This window comes from Sabethes cyaneus, chromosome 1, assembly GCF_943734655.1.
Source record: "Sabethes cyaneus chromosome 1, idSabCyanKW18_F2, whole genome shotgun sequence".
In the NCBI taxonomy this organism is placed as follows: domain Eukaryota; kingdom Metazoa; phylum Arthropoda; class Insecta; order Diptera; family Culicidae; genus Sabethes; species Sabethes cyaneus.
Window position 1 is genome coordinate 14895588 of NC_071353.1, and position 21090 is coordinate 14916677.

Below are 21090 nucleotides of genomic sequence, written 5' to 3' on the forward strand. Positions count from 1 at the left end.
AAGATCGTAATAGAAAGAGCATATAAATCGTTTTCATGTCTATTTTACATTGGAATTGTATATGTCAAAACAAAGTGAACAATAAGTTGTTTTGCAGTCGTGCTTGTCTTCATATACAAATCATGACTGTGAATTATAAAGCAGTACAGATGATTGCAATATTAAGTTATATCTTAATAATATATTCAGGAGTATTTGGTTGCGTGTTATAAAAATCGCTGTATAAAGTGCAAGATAGAATTAAAAATAATCGTTAACATTTTCGCACGTATATTACCTCCACTTTGGTACATAAATGCTCTTATCTGGCGTGAAATATAATTTTTTTCAATCAGATATGATGCCGTATTTTTCAGTTTCAATCGAGATTACAAACCAAATGGTTTACTGGGATATTCTTTGGACCCCACAAGGTAGTGTTTTAGGTTCGCTTCTCCTTTTCTAATGATACGTGGTTGTATAAAGAAATTTGATATATATAGGGGCTAGGTACCCTGATGCTTTAAAATTTCCTTTATTGCTTTTATTGTATCCATTTGAATGTTCCTTGAACCATTTAAATTTCCATGGGTTACTTTGGGCCAGAGACTCAAGGGTTTATCAAGCAAGGTTAGCTTAAACGCCTTGCAGTTCAAATATATTTTTACTAGCTGATTGTCCGATCTTAGTCGGGCCCCTTTATCTCTCATCCCCCAGCCACTTGTAAAACTGTCTACTTCTTGGTAATCCCTAGAAATCGACAAACCCTTTTTTACGTTTTTAAACCTCCCCCCTTTCTATGGTCACCCTATTCCTCCAAATTGTAAATAAAATTATTTAAGTGTTATCGTATTGGTTTCGACTATGGATGGTATTTGGGTTGGGTATTCGGCTTTTGCAGTCTAAAACTACAACACCACCACAGCAAATTCCCAAATTTTCGACCATAGTAGATCAGCCACTTCACACCAGATTGAAAGCTCTGATAACTCAAAGCTCAAATAAAGCCGAACAGTACAGCGAATACTACAGAGCCAAAGTTAGCGGTAAAGTTCGAAGTGAAAAACCACCCAAATTCAAATGCATAATCTATCACAACTTGCAAAACAAATGGTATGAAAACATTATAAATTTAGCACTATTTCTCCCCAAATCTTATATACGCTATTTCAAAAATTAGCTTAAAAGCAAGATACCAAAAAGTCCCTAACGATAGATCGCTAAGCTAGAGCGCATAACGAAAAACGATATTTATGTGAGTAGATTTTATATGTTACATGTTGTCAATAAACCAAATTTTCCGTAGATTTCCTTTAAAAAAAATCAACGACTGAAACGTCGGATTTACACCAAACCATCGTTTTGATATTATTGTGAGACTGCAAAAGCCGAATACCCAACCCAAATTATTTAAGAGTTTATATCAAAAATTTTGAGAGAATTTTCTGTATCAACAAACCAAGGTAATTTGGTGAGTCTCAAATGCAAAAATTATGAAGACTTAGAGGCAAAAATTATGAATGCAACTCAAGTTTTGTTACGTTCCTCTAGTAGTTTTTATGAAGAATTTAATAAAACTGCGAGCTTTACTAGAACCTTCTGATGACCGCTGTAATAAGCCCTTCCGACCATAAGGCCCACTCTTCGTAAGACACTGAAGACACTCTTGAAAAATCCGGCCATAAGCATAAGTAGGTTTACTACGAGCGCTGAAATCAGCAATAAAACCATTTATGCTTTTCGCTGCTTGACGGCAACCGCCATAATCTAACAAAACTTTTTGCTTTGTCCGACAAAGGTTGCTGCGTGAAAAGCTAAATCATCCAGACAGCTTTAATATTAACTTGAAAATATATAGCAGAAAAGGTAACGTTTTACTGTCGAATCATTCAGATCGAATTGATTGACAGTGACCATAATAGAATAGCCGGCCAAATGGAATTAAATAAAATAATTCTATTTATTTTATATATCCGAAAGAATATATAATAAATTTTCAACAGTCTCCGTAGTTGTGCAGCGTATGCGCATTAAATTTTATCGTTCTTATTGGAATAGTAAGTAGCAAAAGTTCACGCGCCATCAAAATTTAGCTTGAAAATCAATAAACAAAATACTAAAAAAAGTGTCTCCCTAAAATAATTAAAGGGTGTCCCACATCAAATTGCATCACGGTTTCTTTCGTGTAGAAAATTACCCATTGAGTAGTTTATCTTGAAAATTTGGGTAGAAGTAGTTTAGAGTGTATTGTTTACACTGTATTTTTATCGCGGTGTTTTTCGAAAATTGGAAAAAATGGCGTCACCCGAAAAGCAATCTGCAGAATTCTTAACTCTCTCATCATGGATGATGAGACTAACGTCAAGACGGGCTTCCGGGGCTACTGTACTTCCCCGCCCAGAACAAGTTTGATGGTTCGGACGAAGTAAGGATGCAGAAACTTTCAAAGTTTGCCAAAAAATACATGCGATTTGGCAAGCGATCAATCTGCTCATGTGGCAAACAGAGCGCACCGTTCGTGATTACCACGACTGTAAATGGGCAGATCTATACTAATAAGGAGTGTCTACAGAAGCAAACACGAGGGCCCTACGATCTTCTGGCCGGATCTAGCTTCGTATCACTATTCAGGATGTCCTGATCCTGGGGTGGTACTAAGCCAACGAGGTTACTTTCGTACCCAAGGACATGAACCCCCCCCCCAACGCGTCGGAATTAAAGCCCAATAAAAAAATACTGGCCTATTGTGAAGGAGGCACTACGGAAGCATCCTAAGGAGGTCAAATCTGAGGAAGACATGAAGAAAAAGTGGGTTTCCGTACAGAAGAAGCTGCAGCCAGATGTTGTACAAAACTTTTTGAGTGGAGTTAAGCGGTTATGGTATTGAAGTTGAATGAAATAAATATGCCATTTTATTGTCTGAATATTTGAAGAGGATCGGTTAATTAGGTAATTTTCTACAGCGTATCTTCCGTGATGCAATTTGATGTGTGACACCCTTTATATTCGATTAGACAGTTTTAATTTCTGGCAAAATCATTTAAGTTGCATTCTGACATGAAAACCGATTAACAATGACCTCCATTCCACAGTTTGCTTTGACGAATTGTTGTTTGGCGACCAAACAAAATGCTAGAAAACGGCAATATGGCGTCGCACAAAAATGATTTCGGTATTGAACTGTAATATTCTTCATAATAGCAACCATAAATCTGTTTGGTCAGGGTGATAACATATTAATAGACCCGTAAAACAGTTTTATCATGGTTTGACAAACAACCGCAATAAGAGCAAGTTTGATTGGTGCGCCATTTTGTATTGCTATGTCCAAGACCCAGTTATACTTTTTCTTTTATCTGAAATAAACTAACTATATCAACACTTTTACTGTTACTTTTACCTGAAGCGAACCAACTATCAATAGTGAAAATTTGCAGTTTGCGGAAGAGGTACTGGAAGATTATTGACATGTCGTATACTTTGAATAGTTTAGAACCTAACGTTGATCCTTGGGGTACCTTTAGGCAACAAAATAATTCTTAGGTCTAAACTTTTCGCGGATTAATGACGCAAAACAATACATTGGTGTAATATTTCGCTTTTAGAACTTTAGCTTCCATTTTTATGAGAAAGATTTTGCAGTCAGCTATTTGAGTACAGGAAAAACAATTACGAAGCTAGTGCTATGATCCTACAGCAGCTACTCCCAACTGAGATTCTAACGTACGACTGACTTGTTAAACCAGCCTCGTACCGTAGGTCGATCAACGTTCGTAAATTACATTTCAAACCCAACTTTTCTCTAATGATCTTATCAAAGTACGACAAGAAAACAGCAATTTCAATCGTCATAAATCCACTCAACGATTCAGATTTCCTAAACAGTTGTCGAGTCGATGACGGCCGCTTTGAATCCAAATCCAGAAAACCAACTGTAATTGATGTACAGGCGGGCAAAACTTTCAGTGCTAGTGAAGTACCATAAATCACGCGTGCGTCCCGGGTCAAACGAGCCAGAGAAATCTGCAATATGTGAAAGGTCGTCCTGTCCGCCGGACACGCAAAATGTGGTTGCCGTGATAATCTTTTTTTTTTCTTCTGCCCGCACGGCTTCAGTACCGGACGAAGCCAGCCGACATCCGATAAATAAATATTAAGACGCCAAACGGACACGGATGCCGATCTTTTCGGTTGCTTTTTCTATCCTCTTTTCACCTCCTGGTGCTAAGAAGCAAACACAAACAAATTCAAACGGTTGCTGGAAGCAGGACCAGCAACGTCCGGAATTAGATTTATAATAATCACAGCGCCCAATTCACCGCCCACCTCCGCCAGGCCTCCAAACAAACCCGTCCGTCGGTCGGTCGGTTGCTTCATTTTATCACCCGAGGGAAAAAAGGGTTTTCACCATTCGGCTTCACCATTCAGGGGAGGAAGCGGAGAAAAGTAACTCAGATTTATGTCTGTCCTATTATGGGATCATACTTAATATTTATGAATTTGAAGATCAAATTTAGGAGGCCTTTTCCACCACTGCCCGCCCGGCCGACGGTAGAGAGACATTTTATTTTTCTCGGTCGAACTGTGCTGGACCGAAACCGTTCCCTTCCCCGTCATCCGTCCGACGAACGACGGCGGGAGGCGATTTTAATGATCTCCCGTGGCTGTGATATACCGGATAGTAAAAGATGACGACCAACATATACCTCTGTGCACAGTTTACCGGCAGGGCAGGTGTGATGGATGCGTACGAGGTCGTATGCTTTTTTATCCTAACTTCATGAGCATGAGGAACAACGGTTTAGTATTTTTGCGTAGAAATGGCTTCCGCTGTGCCCCGGTAGGGTAGAAGGTACGAGAAATGGAGCGAGATTGATTTACACGTGTAAGCTCAGCTCGATTTAGGATAAGAAAGGCAAATGCTCGGTGATGACAACCGCTTTTGTCAGGCATCCGGATGTAAGCCGGGGGCGATGTGCGTATGGATTAATGGGGATTCGTTCGGAAATAGACAGATTTTTTCCTGTAAGGATGATAACGTTCTTTTTTATTCTTAGCGGAAAGACCACGAAGCCGCCTTGCGGCAAACTTAAACGACAGGTTTTTGGATAAGATTACCATGACGAAGGCAGATTGAAAAGGTATTCCGAACAGGAGATGATAGCCGGCTCATCGCGATTTGTTAGATTCCAATGAATTGCATGCATTAAAGCGGAGACTGAAAAGTTGGAAACTTGCCAACAACTTTTCGGTATTCGATTAACTAAACCTGATTTTTCGACAGCTTTCTTCTTGCTGCTAAAACTAGATCAAACCCAGTCTAACCGACCCGCAGGAGGAACAATTAAAAGCACCTGTCAACGCCGAACGAGCGAGCGGACACAAACCAACCTTCCGCAGGCCGGCCCGGCCCAATCCTGGCTTCATTTAACCGGTGGTGACTGAAAGGATGACGGCTTCAATTAACCGAAATCTGATGCCGTCAGAGAATAAACGATAATAATCAATTATTGCAAAAGGCTGTGGGGTGGGCGGGCGGCGATACAGTGGAAAAGCGGTTGAAAAGGCAACGCGGATGGGATAGGAGAGTGGTGTGAATTTTAAGTTGGTAAAATTTGTGAAAAATTGACGACCGCACGGCAGTCGACGGGGCGGTGGCTGACAGAGTTAATTAAAATTAACTCCCTATCGAAGCATGTTTGATAGCGATACGGTGGCGGAGTAATCCAGTGGATCGTCTGAATGGAGTTAACAGATGGCTCGTTAGTGAACATTTTAACTGGTGGAGTGAAAATTTGAACTTCATTCGTTAAACGGGGAAAGATTTTAGAAATCTTAGAACTTCGCACTCAACTTCGACAGAAAGGCAGTTGAACAACCAACTAGTAAATTACCACAAGAAACTTTCCATTCATAATAGTGATAATAGCTGCCCACTTCCAAAGTCATCAGCGTCGCATCGAAACCGATATCAATGACTGATTGATTGCTTTCCTGACTGGCTCACCCTTTAGCCTGCAATTAAAGATAAAGTCAAATTGATTTGTAATTGAATCGTTCACTGAACGTTTCAACACCTTAATCGAACGGAACAGCCATTGTATTTTTTTTCTTCTTTCAAACAACCCCCTCTTTGTCTACTTTTATATTGAGTAATTTAGGGTAACAGAAGTAGCCATGGAACTTACCCTAATGACAGGTTTAACGACAATAATGGTCACTGTTGTACGACCCATTAGATAAAGTGTGTAGCGTTATGCCTTCATTGCTTCACGAAGCATGAATTACCCAACGAGGTGGGTGGGAGGCACAGCAGGTGATGAGGACACTTTGTTTCGAATAGGAAAATGAAATATCATTGTGTGGAAATTGATTTATAAGCTCCCCACTGCCACTGATCGATTAAGTTAGGACTTGATAAGCAAGAATTTTATTACTCAATCTAAAGGCTTACTATTTTACATAATTTAATCGCTTTTTAACTAACCAAGATTATAACGATAAATTACAGCACATTTTACAAGCCCACCGTTAAAATCTTCCGGCAGTTCTGAGTCAACATCAATCGTCACAGCAACGTCGAGCTCCTGTTGAATTAAGTGTTAAATACTTTGTGTGCGATCTAAAATAGCACTCATAAAACAACAAGCGACCACATTTTATCCGGTTGTCAAATTAGCTCGCCGTAAAGTCAGTCAGCACACGCAACTCCACCATCACACCACCTCTCCCCATCCATCTCCAACCTAACCAATGAAAGTTTTTATGAAATTTCCATCGAACCCGAGATCGGTTTTCGTTTCGGGCTAAATCGCCCGCCGCAATCCCAGCCCAGCACCAGCACCAGCAGCAGCCGGACACAGCCGGCCGGAAAGGACAACGGAGAAGGGGGCGGGGCAGGAGAAAAAAAAACAATAAACAACTTTTCCTTTTCGTCTGGGTACGATGAATAAAACATCGATTCCTCCCGACCCGCTTCCACTTATTCTTCTGCTCTACTCTTCGATCTGATCTGATAATTCTTGAGATAGGGCGAAACCGAGCGGAAAGAAAAACTTCTTTAGTTGAGGTAAATCTGGTGACTAGCACATACACACACACAAACACAATCGGACAAAGTTGTTTCGAATTGGAAATTAAATGATAACAGCACTCGATGAGAGTTGACCTCGCCTGCCGGCCAACTTCCCCGCAGGCCCGGTAGCATGTTTTTCACAGGGGTAAGATATAATCTTCCCTGTATTCTGTTGTCAGCCACGTTGATGTCGACAACGACGACGGTGAGCTCCTCTGATTGTTTGCCTTTTTCAACTAAAACCATATTTTCCTCAGAATTTCATTGTTTGCTCTATATCGGAAAGATGAGAGGAAGTAACGGAAGAGGGGGGGGATCCCGACGATTGTTTGTCTTTCATCAGCAGGCAATTTTCCTCGGCAATCAGGCAGCCCAGGATCAAAGGCCAAAGACCTGTACTGAGCGAAGTTTGTCTTGAATGTTAACTCATTTTCCACTCGACTGCGGAAAACAGCTGCTAATCTGTTGCAACCGATCTATCTGATCTGCCAGCGTTGAATTGTGTTTGATCCCAAACAGACCCACGAGCGGTCTCTCACACACCCGCTGCTGTATGGTGTTTATTTTTCCCAGCAAACTCGCCACTCAGTGATTTATATCAACCGAAGAAATTTCGGAAGAAAGTTCTTTCGTAGAAAACCGACGCAAATAACAACCAGCTAAAGCAGGTGAGTTTCAAAACTCGTGCCTCTTTCACATCCTGTTTGTCCTGTTTTATCAAATAAAAAAGAGACTGATAATATTAATACTTACTGATGCCGCCCACACCAATCACGCTATTCGGTTCCAGTTTGGCCTTCTTGGTCGCCAGGTCCTGGTTGTTGTTGTCCGATGCCGGTGCCATAACTGCTGCCTGACTGAGGAGCTCGTCGCTACCGCGCTGGAAAGAAGGAAAACGAAATATTGTCGATTAGCACTGTGATTGTTTCAGAAAAACAACAGCAAAACAAAGTTATTGCAGTGAATTCCGTGGCAACAATTTATGTTATGTTACATTAATTTGATAAATGTAATTAATGAAAAAAAGTGGATATAGAAATTGACAAACTGAAGCAAAACTAAGCAAATTACTTTAAAAACTCCACAAAATTGTTGATAGCACCATTCATTTTGATAGATTGATTGTAAGTATAATTGTCTTACAACTAACATGTGGAGCCAGTTAAAATATCAATTATCTAACGTCCTCTGTATCTTACCAGTTCCTTTCGACACTCTACTTTATAGCTATTTGCATACTTGTCAAAAATAGAATTGAAACTATGTAAAGAATTGTAAGCAACTAACTGACGCAAAGCAGCAAATGAAACGCTCAAAAGCAATTCTCGGATAAAACAGACGCTAATTTTTCACCGTTTGAGAATTGCTGCGTCACGTCACATGCACAAATATCCTGTTCAGTTCTGTTTCCGTGCCAGACAACAGTTCCGAACAAATTCTTGCCGTAAATGGATGCAATCTGGCAAAAGGTAAAGATTACCGCTCACTTTTCTATGACGTCTTACTTTCAGAACATCAAATTGGACTGGGTTTAATGTTTAAATGATAAAATCGGTTGAAGCAAAGGGGTGGTTTTATGCTTTACCAAAATTGTTTTCTTTCAGGACATCAAATTGGACTAGGTTTAATGTTTAAATGATAAAATCGACTGAAGAAGAGGTGTGGTTTTGCACTCTAGTGTACTTTTCAAGCACAGATATCAACGATTAGACGTCGTAAAGAATCTTCGACCTGTTGGGACGGGGAGGTTTTGTTATCTTTTTTGTAAAAGGATTACATCGCATTACCCAAATGGTGTGTTTAACTGTCATCCCTGCCTGTGAAGCAAAGTAATCACAAAGAAAATGTATGGAGAAGTTTGACCTTGAAAGTTTTCGTTAATTTTCACTGTGCTAGTGATTGAAATTGTAGTGAAACAACACAATTGCTACATCTATAATGAATCGATTGGTATTCAATCCATCAAAATCCGTACATTTTTGGCAGAGCTATTAGCGTTCAAAATCTTTCATTTTTTCGTGACGCTCGCATTTTTTGATTTTTTGGAGCTTTACTAGCTAGCTTCCAGAGAGAAAAAAGTTGATACTTCGAAATAACAAAAAAAAACCCGATTTAATCCACTTAGTGGTGAAAGGAACCTTTGTTATACCATTTTATATGTCATTTGACATAGGCATTTTCAGTTAAAATATTATATTTGATTTGTATTTGAATTTGTAATTTTCATAAAACTGACAGAGTCAAATTATATACGCATCACTTTGAACTAAATTCTTATATAAACTGTTTCTTAGGCCCAGCCGTTCTCAAGTTATTCAGATGTGAAATCTCAAAATTATCTATTGGAGTCAACACATGCAAAGTATCCGATAACCGTGTAATCGACTTTCACGGATTTGAACCAAATTTTGTCAGATTGTTCATTTTAGGTCAGAAAGCAAAAATCTTAAATTTGGTGCCGATTGATACCTCCATTAGTGGTACGATTAGTGGTAGTACCTCCTTTTTAAAAAAAGACCCGTTTTGTCAAACCTTTTTATTTTGTTACTTACAAATAAATCTGGAAATCTCGACCAACATGTCAAAAGGTCCAATGTGCAAATGAGAGATTCTCTTATGCTTATTACGGCGGCATAAATACATTTCAACCCAATTATTCTAAAGGATAAGCTTTCCAATAACACCAGTAACCGTTTCATGCAAAATAGATGCATTCAAGTGCATTTATGCCGCCGTAATAACCGTAAGAGACGAGTCGCAAAGAGAATCTCTCATTTGCACATTGGACCTTTTGGAATGCTGCTCGTCAAATATTAGGTTTAGAAAGAAACTATTTTCACATTCAAATTCCAATTCCTATCGAAAATAGTCGAGTAAAAACTGGCTTTTTTTAGCGTTTTGAGCTGGAAATGACCATAAAGAAATCGACACGTCTTCGGAATTTAATTCAACTGTTTGTTAACGCTGTGCTAGTTATCATCCATATCCATCCTAGTGATAAACAATTTTCAGAGTGTATTTTAACCTACTAAATACTTTATAGAATATAGGAAAGCAATGAAAACATCGTGTACAGAATTTTCGAGCAGAACTGATTTTAAAGTGGCTGTTAGCTTCGGGGTACAATGCTAGCCTAACAAGCCAGTCATTGTATGTTCGAATCTCGACTGATCGGTGTCGCTACAGAGTTAATAGGATCTTTGCTCTAGCCCCGTAATTTTCCTGTACTCTAATAACCGGCTGCGAAGTCTGTCTATAAAGAAGGGTGGCTTTTCGAGATTGATTTGAAATGATGATTTGAAAGATGGTGGACCTATGAGAAAATTTTTTGATGACATAGGAATCCCTCAGTTTAGTCGTAATGCTTCGTGCATGTTGTGAATCTGAATGCTTTCCGGTTAAAGTTCTGAAGGACGTTTACACCCATGGCTTTGCTTTGCTTGATTTTAAAATGGTTTCTTCAAACAAATCATTAAATTTCGCAACCAGTAAGAGATAGATAGTTACTATATGCAGCAAAGTTGATTATTTTAGTGTTCTAGAATTTTTGTGAAGACGCTATTTTTTTGGACGCATGTAAAAAACAAAAATTTGTGTCACCCTATTAGGTGGATTCACGGTCACCCTAAAAGTGTCAGGAAATGTGCTATATTTTATTAATTAACTGCTGCAAAGAAACACCCGTTGAAAAATTACACATTTTTACTATATTATTCTGTTTTTGAGGTTTAGTTCCATTAAAGGATTGGTCATTAAGGTTTTCTTGAATAAATTTCATCAATCATTTTTAAATATCTTTTGACCAGTAGAACCAATCCTTATGAAATTTGGTAAATACATTTGCAGTGTTAAGACCTCTCGTTTAATACTAAAACAATTGAAACTAGATAAATTATCTTGGTTAAAATCGCTATAAAGTATTGTAAATTTTAACGTGTAACTTCAATTGCTCATAACTTTCAAACTAAAAGTCCAATCAAAAAACCATTCAATAGTGATCTATCCGGCTATATTACCTTTCAAATGAGACTAATAGCGCATAAATCGGCTTGGCCATCTCTGAGAAACAGGCGATAATTATTACCTTGTCAAAACACGTTTTTAAGCATAACTTTTCCATCCAATATTTTTTTATTCATTTACATCATCGGACAACAGGGTCTACATGATAATACTAAAACATTACATACGATCAGTCAAAATAATAAAATTATAGATACGATTTCTAAAACAGTTACACGTGATACAAAAATCAAACAAATGATACACATTATTGAATATAGCACACATTGCTCGAATTGGTTCATTTTGACCATAAGCCGTCCGATGAAAAGTCAGGCGTATAAAGTTACTGGATCGTAGAGGTCTCGCAGCTGCATTTATATCCACTTGCGCCAAAATGTTGGGTGCGTCTATTTCACCATAAAGCAATTTAGCGATAAATATAGCACGCGTGCAATTTCTTCTATTAGCCAAGGTTTCCATGCTTAATAATCTACAACGACTTTCGTATGGAGGGAGCTCAAACGGGTTAGTCCATGGAAGGAATCGCAATGCTAATCTTATGAACCTTCTTTGTACAGCCTCAATCCTTGTAGACCACGTTGTAGCATAAGGACTCCAAACTACTGCAGCTGTCTCGAGGGTAGACCGAACTAACGAGTAGTAAAGTGATCTCAAACAATAGGGGTCTCGGAAATCCTTCCCAATTCTCATGATGAATCCCAAGTTTTTGTTTGCTTTCGCGACAATGTAGCTATAGTGGCACTGGAAAGTCAATTCGGTATCCAACAACACCCCAAGGTCCTTCACCACTGTTTCACGCTGAATTGGCAGGCTATTAATAGTGTAGCAGTAGGCTAAAGGCGATTTTTTCCTCGTAAACGACTTATTTGTTTTCAATCAAACTTCCCGAAAATTTTTATAATTTAGGAAGAGCTTTCATTTGGTACTAAGATCATTGAAATCCGTTGTGTGGTTCCTGAGAAAACCGTGTCACGTAGTTTTCACATTTTTGCTTATAACTTTTAAACGAAACACCGGACCACGAAGCAATTCAATAGTGATATACTAGGCAATAATACCTTTCAAATGAGACTAATAACGCATAAATCGGTTCAGCCATATCCGAGAAACAGGCGATAGAAAATGAGCTGCACACACGCACATACACACACACACACACACACATACACACACACATACACACACACATACACACACACAGACATTGCTCAGTTCGTCGAGCTCTATCGATTGGTATATGTGATGCAGCCCTCCGGGCCTCGGATCAGTTTCGTGTTTTTCGACCAATTTCTAAACCTTTGTTATATACTATAACAAAGGTAAAAACTAGAATATTGAAAGAATATACATGGTGTTAGGTTGCTTAGTGCAGATATTTCAGGGGGTGATAGAGGATCATATTTGACGAAAAAAATCCTTCTACGCATATGCTCAAATTTCTATTGTAAAAGAGTTAATGAACATTTTTAGATTCCGGTTCTGTTTGTCTTAAATTAACTCTGGTACGAAAACTATGCTAGCTAGCTCAATTCTGTTACCTTCATTTAAAAGTAGAAAAAAAATTGTACTGAAAATTGTTCTTAAACCTCCTACTTCATGAGATTTAATAACTTTTCAGAAGCAAAAAGCTTTGAAATAAGTAAAGAGTTTCTCAAGGCATTTCTATCGCATTTCTCCTAAAAATATGCGATAAAACTGATTGCTGTTATTCACCAATTTAAAGCTCTAGTACCATTCTACAATTCGTTCTTTGACGTTAAACGTCTATCTTTTTTAGTTTCGTTACAAATTCATTTTAAACGCGTATGGTTTTGGGTGTTTAATAAGTATCTGAAAACTGCTCGAATTCATACATCACGCATAGCACCCTAGATTACCGCGTGCGATGAACACATTCTGACACGTATGAAAAACAACAACAATGTTTTTCATAAATTGAGGGTTCTCCGCCACTTACGCTTGCATAATGTTGCAAAACTTAAGCCGCTTAGGTTTATTCGCTGGCAGTAGCTCTTGAACCTGTAGTGTAGAAAGGATGCATTTTTACCCGGTTCAGCACGTTCCACGCCTCCTTGGTGACAAGAGACTGTGCCGCAATTTGCTTTATGCTTGTCTTGAAATCGTTTACCACAATCCGCAAAATTTTATGGTCAATCGCTGACGCCACTTGCTGATGAGGCTGAGGCTTCCCTCGAAGCCTCGTTGAAAAGAATGTTCCTTTTCGGAAGCGAAGCACGGTGCGTTGTCATAGACGTCCCTGAACTAAAATTATTGTGCAACAAAATGAACACTTCTGGATTTGTCTTCACTTACTTGCATTAGGTAGCCGACGATCAGAAAATCTAAAACCATACTCCAGAAAGTACAACGAAACTACAAGAGATTGTCATTTTACGACAAAAAACGAATTGTAGAAGGGTACTAGAGCTTTCAATTGGTAAATAGCTTTTATCAGTTTTCACACATATTTAGGAGAAATTCGATAAAAACGTCTTGAGAAACACTCAATGCCAATGCTTTTTGCTTCTAAAAACTTATTAAATATCATGAAGTAAGAGGTTTAAAAGCAATTTGTAGTACAAAAATTTCTCAGCTTTCGAATGAATGCGACAGAATTGAGCGAGCTAGCATAAATTAGGGGGGGGGGGGGGGCGGTGAGCAAAAAAAAATTGTTAGACATAAGAACATTTTTGTATAAAATTAATTGTCGGTGGTATCCTCTACAGGATGAGTAGTAATAACTTTCAGTCTTTTTCAGACGTGTTTAATTAAAAATAGGTTAATCACAGATATATCTGTATATTTTTCGTTTAGAGTGTACTAAAATGTCAACACAGCATGCAAGTTTGTTTTGAATTTTCCTTCGTTTAAGAGCCGTGGTAATCATGGACGCAAAAAGGGACCTTGTAATAAGTTGGTTTTTTCAAATTTTTCGGCCATGTTATATGTTAAACCAGCTGAAGCTACTCGAAATAAATGAAATGGTCATCTTTGGTACCATCAAGTGATACAAGGAAACTGGTTCATGGAAAATGCTCCCCAAAACCTGGTAGTAGTGCACTGTAAGGACACCGGAAGTAAGTCAAACAAGTAAGAGAGCGAATTCGACGGGAACCAGATCAGTCTGAACGTAAGGAAGGAACTGTCAAGGAATTGGGAATTTCGCAGTTAACCATGAAGAATATTTTGAAAGATGATCTTCGATTGATTAAATACGAAAAAATTACGGGTGTACGGTTTGACCGACAAGTAGAAGGTTGCAAGAGTCGAAAAACATCGGCAGCTACTTAAGCGACACGGTGATTGTGAAGTTCGGTTTTCGGACGAAAAAATGTTCCTGCTACAGGATCACCACAACCACAAGCAAAATCATCGGATATATGCAGCACATCTCTCTTATATTCCTCAGAATAAACTGGCTGTTCAAAAGTTCCAGAATGTTTCCAGGGTGATGTTTCTTCTAAAAATGAAGGTTCCATTGCTGTTCATTAAATCTGGTGTTAATATCAACACAAAATATTCCACCGATAATGTTTTGAAAAACCAATTGCTTCCCGTCGTCGAAAAACACTACAAGAATGCGTCATACTGCTTCCAACAACATTCTGCACCGTCTCACCAGGCGAAAGTTATACAGGTTTTATGATGAGGACAATGTTCCGGATTTTATTTCTTCGCCTGATTTGAATCCTTTCGACTTCTATGCATAGAGTTACATGCTAGGCAAACTAGGGACCATCAAAAGATGGACTGTGGATACTTTCCAGAAACGTTTGGAGTAGATATATCTGGGATGAAATTATTCAGGATATCGTGTGTGTCAACTGCACAGCTTTTCAGCAACGATAGTTATGTGAAGAAATCCGTTGCTAGTTTTTGGGTGCAATTCTCCAATCTGAAAATTTTTTAATTACGTCGCATGTTCGAATATTTCGTTTACCAAGTTTGCATACAAGACTTCAGTTTCGAATAATTATTTACAGTATAAGGAAAGGAAAGGTTGGTTGCGCTCTTTTCCTTGACGGTTTACTTTCAGGACATCGAGTTCGTGTAAGTTCAATGTTCCAAAGATAAAATCAATCGAAGAGAACAGAAGGTTTTACACTGTTACAAAATTGTTTACTTTCGGGACATCAACTTAGTCTAGGCTTTATTGAAATAAACAATTCCTAACCTGTTGGAACGCGAAACCCTTAATCGAAATAAACGAAATCGCATATGCATAAGATTGTCGTTCCGGGCCTAGCAATCAAAATTCTGCTTTCGTGTGATCGGCTGATTGGTTCCTTTTCGACAGTGCCTGATGTTTAAGCTTATTTTAATACTGACTCGATAAATTTTTATTACATTCTCTATATCAATCAATGCGTAGAAAATTTAGACCTTTGGCACCATAATCATTTGAAATGAATAATTACGCATCATTTGAAAAAAAAACACTATCAATTAACAAAGTAAAAAACAACCAGGCATATAATGCTGCGGTTTTTTTAAAATCCCATTTTTATCGAAACAAAATGCGAACGATGTTGAAACGTTTATTCACAAATTAATAATTCACACCCATCAGTCGCAAATCCACATTAAACAAGTTAATTTGTGACGGTTCGATGCAAAAAATACCGTTTTGTTTCGGATTAAAAAAGATTGAATGTCAATCGACACTCTTTGTTTCGATTGAAAATATACTATTATACACAATATAATAAAACAATGACCAAACATAAATATAAAGGACATTCGTATTGAACCGTTACATTTTTCAGTGGAAACGCATAGTGGTTTGTTTCGCTGATAAAGTTCCCTCCAGCCACACAGCTGAAATATTTTTATCAAAAATATCGTTCTCCCCCTGCCAACACCACACCACACAATCAAAAGCTTCCTGTTGTTTTTTTTTTTTCGCCGCGAGTTCGGATTCGACTCTTTTTGCTTTGGTACTGTTAAACGTTTTTCGGTTCTTCGTTTGTTCGAACTGTCGCATGATACAAACAAAACTACGGTCGGTGGAGGCGTCCCTTCTTTTGAAGCGCAACAGGCTTCCAAAATTCGTTCCCCTCTTTTTTGGTTTTCGTTTTTTTTCCGGGGGGTGGATTTCGAACGTTTACGTGTTGTTCAGTTGTTAGAAGAAAAAAAATTAAAGCAGCATGAAGGGAGAAAAAAAAAACAAAATTTCCGCCTTAACGATTATCCCAAAACCAAGACCGTCTTTACGCTTGTTTTAACGACCGAAGGAAATTGCGGTACCGGTTCGAGAGAGTGAGAGATGACGATATCCCTTGCCTTCGCATTGGCTGCCTTAAAGGTGTCACCGGTGGTGGCCGACCTTAATAAATGACTTTTGCACATTCCGCGCCGGATTGCCAAATGTTGTTCCGCTTGGTACTCATAATGACGAGGGTTAATTTGTGAATTTCTGCGTTTCCGCGGCAGCTTGTCATTTTCATGCTCATTGTTTGGCCTTTTTTTTCTTTCGTTTTTGCCCCTTCCTCCGTCGCCTCTCTGCACGTGCTGCATTTGTGGCTAGACCACCAGCACCATCGCCGTGTCCCGTGTCGTCCGGTTTCGTTTCGGTCTAATTCGAATGGTCTTTGTTCGTGGTTAAACGCTAATGGTGATTTAATGTGACTAAGTAACGATGTTTGTGTTTTTTGACATCTCACGGACTGCACGGTAGAGTTGGGTGGAAATATAGTTCTTTACGATGGGATAAGAGTGAGTTCATTATGGTTTTCGAAGAGAAAATTTTCACAAAAATGTTACGTTGAAATAGGCAAAATCAGAAACATTGCAAATGAACTTTAATCGCATACGATGGTGATTAAATTCCGAATGACTCGACCCTGTGAAACTGATTATGATCCCTCCCTTCCATTAGGAAATGTAACAAATGAACTTGGAAGTATATTGAACGCATAGAACATGTGCTGCGATCTTTATGCTAATGCGAACACACCTTCCATACCAGTTCAGTTCCAGTTCAGTCAGCATCAGCGACAAAAGGGGGGCACGTGTAGCAACACATGTTTCCATAATCCAACAGGATGGGATTCTATTTCTTCGACTACAGCGACGATTGTCTGTTTGAACTTATTCTTTTGCTTTTTCTGTTCTTCCCTCGCATCATCCGGGGGGTGGAAGCCGCGACAAGCGTTATCGCCGTGCACTTCCGAGTACTAGTACAATCGATAGTTATAGGTTTTGTGCCAGCTGCTGTCACCAGCCATGCTTTGTGTTTGAGTTATGGAAGAGTGGAATATATATAGATGGTGAAATCAATCGTTTCAATCTGTCAGCCAGTCAGTCAGTCAGTCAGTGAGTCAGTCAACCGATGTGTCGATGCATAAAGGGTTGTCAGGAGATCTGGACAGATAAAGTGTTGACATACGCCAACGTGCACTCCGGAATGATGGAAAATCGATAGACTCCTTCTGGAGAAGGGTGGAGTTCAGAAAAACTGTAACGTTTAGGACGCTTTGCTGGTGAATGCTTCTCAAACGCACCTGGTTTCTACCCTGGCTCCTTAAAAACCCAGTACAATTTCTATTTTTGCGTTTTGCACAATCCATGTTTTACTCGTGGCATGAAACAGCACACCAGAGGCTTCTCCATTGTCGTTGCCACAGCCTTATTGGATAGTTTCGCTGCTCCGTTAATGAATAGTATGAACAGATCTCTTTCGAAAGAGGGCTACAGGAGCAACAGAACTAGTAGAACATGCCACAATTGTGTGGCAGTAGCTGCGTAACAACGGCAGGAGGGCATTATTACGGGAAACCATCGCCACCCCATCAGGTTACATCGGGGAATTCCACCGTGCTGCCGCTACTGCTGCTCTGGCTCTGTCCTTTTCATGGTTTTCGCCATGACAGGGAGACCACATTCACGGCACGATGTCAAGAAGCTTTTTGCCGAGGTTCCGCACGGGGAGTTTACATTGTTTTACTTAAAGTAGATCTCTGACACCGCAACGTATTGTGCGCGTTACCTCGTAGTGGATAGTGCCAATTAACGGTAAAGTTAATGTCGTTTCCAGCTTTTTAATGCTATATAGGTATTTTTGGTTCTACTGTAATTAGACATTTCGCCGAAAGGGCCCCGATCGCTGATTGAAGTTGGTACGCTCTACAAAACATTGTACCAGCACAGACATCAGTTTTGATCATTGTGAGTGCAGCAGCAGACAAAAGATGCGCTTGATGAAGGGATTTTTTTATAGATTATAGTCACTTTAACCAGCTTTGGGTCATTCGTGACTTCTGCGGGGTTGAGATTTGAACCCGGGTTCTCGGCGTAAGGCGTGAATGCTAACCACTACGCCGGGACTGACCCCATGAAGGGAAAATTAGTTTTTTCACCCTTTTGAAGATTAAGTTAAAATTTTCTTTTGATTATTTTTTCTAAGGCTCCTCAACTTTCCAAGCACAGACGAGAAATTTGTAAACTGTCAGATTACTATGTATCAATTGACGGGTCAAGCTCAAAAAATAGGACAAAACACGTTCAGACGGAGCGGAACAACCTTGGAGATAATTGAAATGTTAATTGGAAACTTCGACCCAATTCGTGCGTAACTTTTGAAAAATTTAAATTTTGATGTGAAAAAAATCTCAAAATAGAAATCAAGCAAAACAAACGTGATAGAACATTAGTCGAAAAACGTTCCACTACATCGCAGTAAGGAGCATCAGGTTACGTCAACCCAACCAACCTTTCTAACCTACAGACGGACGACGACCGACGGCCACTGATACCGTATTGATGCTTTCCATGGAAAAGTGACACCGCAAAATCAGCCGTCCACCCACTTGACCTGGCCAAATTGAATTCTTCAATCAAATTAGATGGCACCCTCTCTCGTGTCCTTTTCAACCGGTTCCGGGACTACATTGCCCCTGTAGGCGGCAAAAGTGAACTCCGCTGAAAGCTAGAATCGAGTGAAATACGACGAAAAGTACTCCACCTGACGAGTTTCAGACTGTAGTGAAATTATTACTGTCGACAAGCAAGTAGTGATGTCCGATTACTTCTCGATTAATCTAACTAATCGATTACCTACCTAAATAATCGATTAATTTTTAATCGATTGCCTGGCGCCGCGATTATCGGATAATCGATTAATTGACCTCGATTATCGCCCGATTAGTTTAAATTTCATTAAATATTTCATGACCATAGCCAAATAAGTAATCTACAGAATTGTATTTGGCATCCCTGCTCATACTTGTGGCATACTCCCCGTACCCGTATACCTCACAAGAAATTCGCGACAACGAATCTAAGGGTACCGCCAGAGTGCAAGCGACATGCGACGCGACGCGACATTTCTTGCTGTAGTTATACGCGCAGCCCTTTTTCGCCCGAAGCAGGACTGTGCATTTAGCAACATGAGAGCGAAGTCGTGTCGCGTCGCTGTCGCGTTTACTCTGTACGGGGCCTAAAACAGATTCTTATGCCTGTTGCCTGTTCGCACCTACACAAAATCCCATGCCGAATTATCAAAACTCGCGCGAAAACAAAAGCAAAAATACTTCCTTCTCTTTTTTTTCTTACACAAACAAATGTCAGCAACTTCGTAGTCGCGAACTGATTTGGAACTGTATAATGTATCATTGGTTTAGAAGTGACAACAACTTTCTTTTGGCGCTAGTATATTAAGACGGTTTAATGTACACTAGCGCCAGAAGCAAGTAGTTGTCACTCCAAAACTAGCTACATTCATTGATCCATTGGCGATGCCAGCAGTGAAAGAGATTTCGTAGACTGCTCGCACTTACAGGAATCTCATGCCAAACTGTCAACGTGTGAGTGTTGACAAAAGCAAAAATACTGCCCTCTTCTTTTTCCTCACATAAAAACCAAACAAATATCAGCAACCTCGTAGTCACGAAGGTCGCGAATAGATTTAGCAGATTTAGAGCTTGGCGCTTTACACTTGAGTGATTCGCATTCGCATCGCATTGCTGTTGATGTTAGTGAGGTTGTGTAGTGTACGAAAAAGAGACAGGTTAGTATGTTTGCATTTATTTATGACTCAGGTTCCTCAGGTTTGGGAAAAAGAATTCTTCATCTCTTTCCTTCCATTAGTAACGCTAGAGAATCAAAGCGATGATGAGTTCCTTTGGTGTGTCGAACCGTCGAACCTGAACATAGACTGTGAATCAATTTTGAAAGTCTGTTATTACATATTTCTCTTTTCGTTTTTTCACAAACGCAGATTCTGCTCAATCAGAAATTTATTAATTTAGTTTGTGATTGTGATTACTTCTAAAAATGGCACATTCACAAAAGGTTAGAGTGAGCCCAGTTTGGGCGTATTTCACAAAAGGCGATAAAAATGTTAAATGTAATATCTGCGAAACTGTTATTACTTTTTGTGGTAATACCACTAATTTGCTAAACCATCTCAAATCAAAACATAAGAATATCTCGTTGAACACCCGTGAGAAAATAAGTGAGTCATCAACTGATAAAGAGGTAAGTAATTTTTAAATTGAAAATTATCTGTACCTAATATTTCAAATCTATTTTTTGTCGGAATCACAAAAAGGAAGCAACCGAGCCTGAACCAAAAAAACCGAAACAACAGTCGCTTGCAGATGCCTTCTCAAGACCCACAACGTTTGCAGGTAAGAATAAATCGGAGTAAGACCATAAACAAACCTTTAACAAGTAAATGCATTTAGTAAGTTTTATGTCCAAACTTACCAGCTTTTATTTAAAAGACTAAGCACTGTGGCACACTTCAAACATGAATAGATAAATCGATTTTTCAAGAGAGAAAATAGGAAAACAAATTTGAAAGGGATATTATGAATTTAAAATAGAAATATCGAAAGCTATGTTATAACAAAAGAATAATTTTTTAAAATATTTGTCTCGTCCCAGCACAAGGTGAAAAAGGAAAGGCAATAACCAACGCTATAATGTTCATGGTGACAAAAGATAATTTACCGTTGAATACCGTTGAAAAAACAGGATTCAAACATCTAATGAAAACAGTTTGCCCG

General features: G+C 39.1%; 1 protein-coding gene across 5 annotated transcripts in view; it reads right to left on the minus strand.

Annotated features, from left to right (window-relative positions):
• The window catches only part of LOC128745571 (polypyrimidine tract-binding protein 2), a 556866-nt gene that overhangs the window by 64062 nt on the left and 471714 nt on the right, over positions 1–21090 (minus strand). For all 5 annotated transcript variants that reach the window (XM_053842646.1, XM_053842649.1, XM_053842645.1 and 2 more), the window contains one exon: positions 7808–7934. In XM_053842646.1, coding sequence (XP_053698621.1) covers positions 7808–7934 — 127 coding nt within the window. The remainder of the gene's footprint in view (positions 1–7807; positions 7935–21090) is intronic.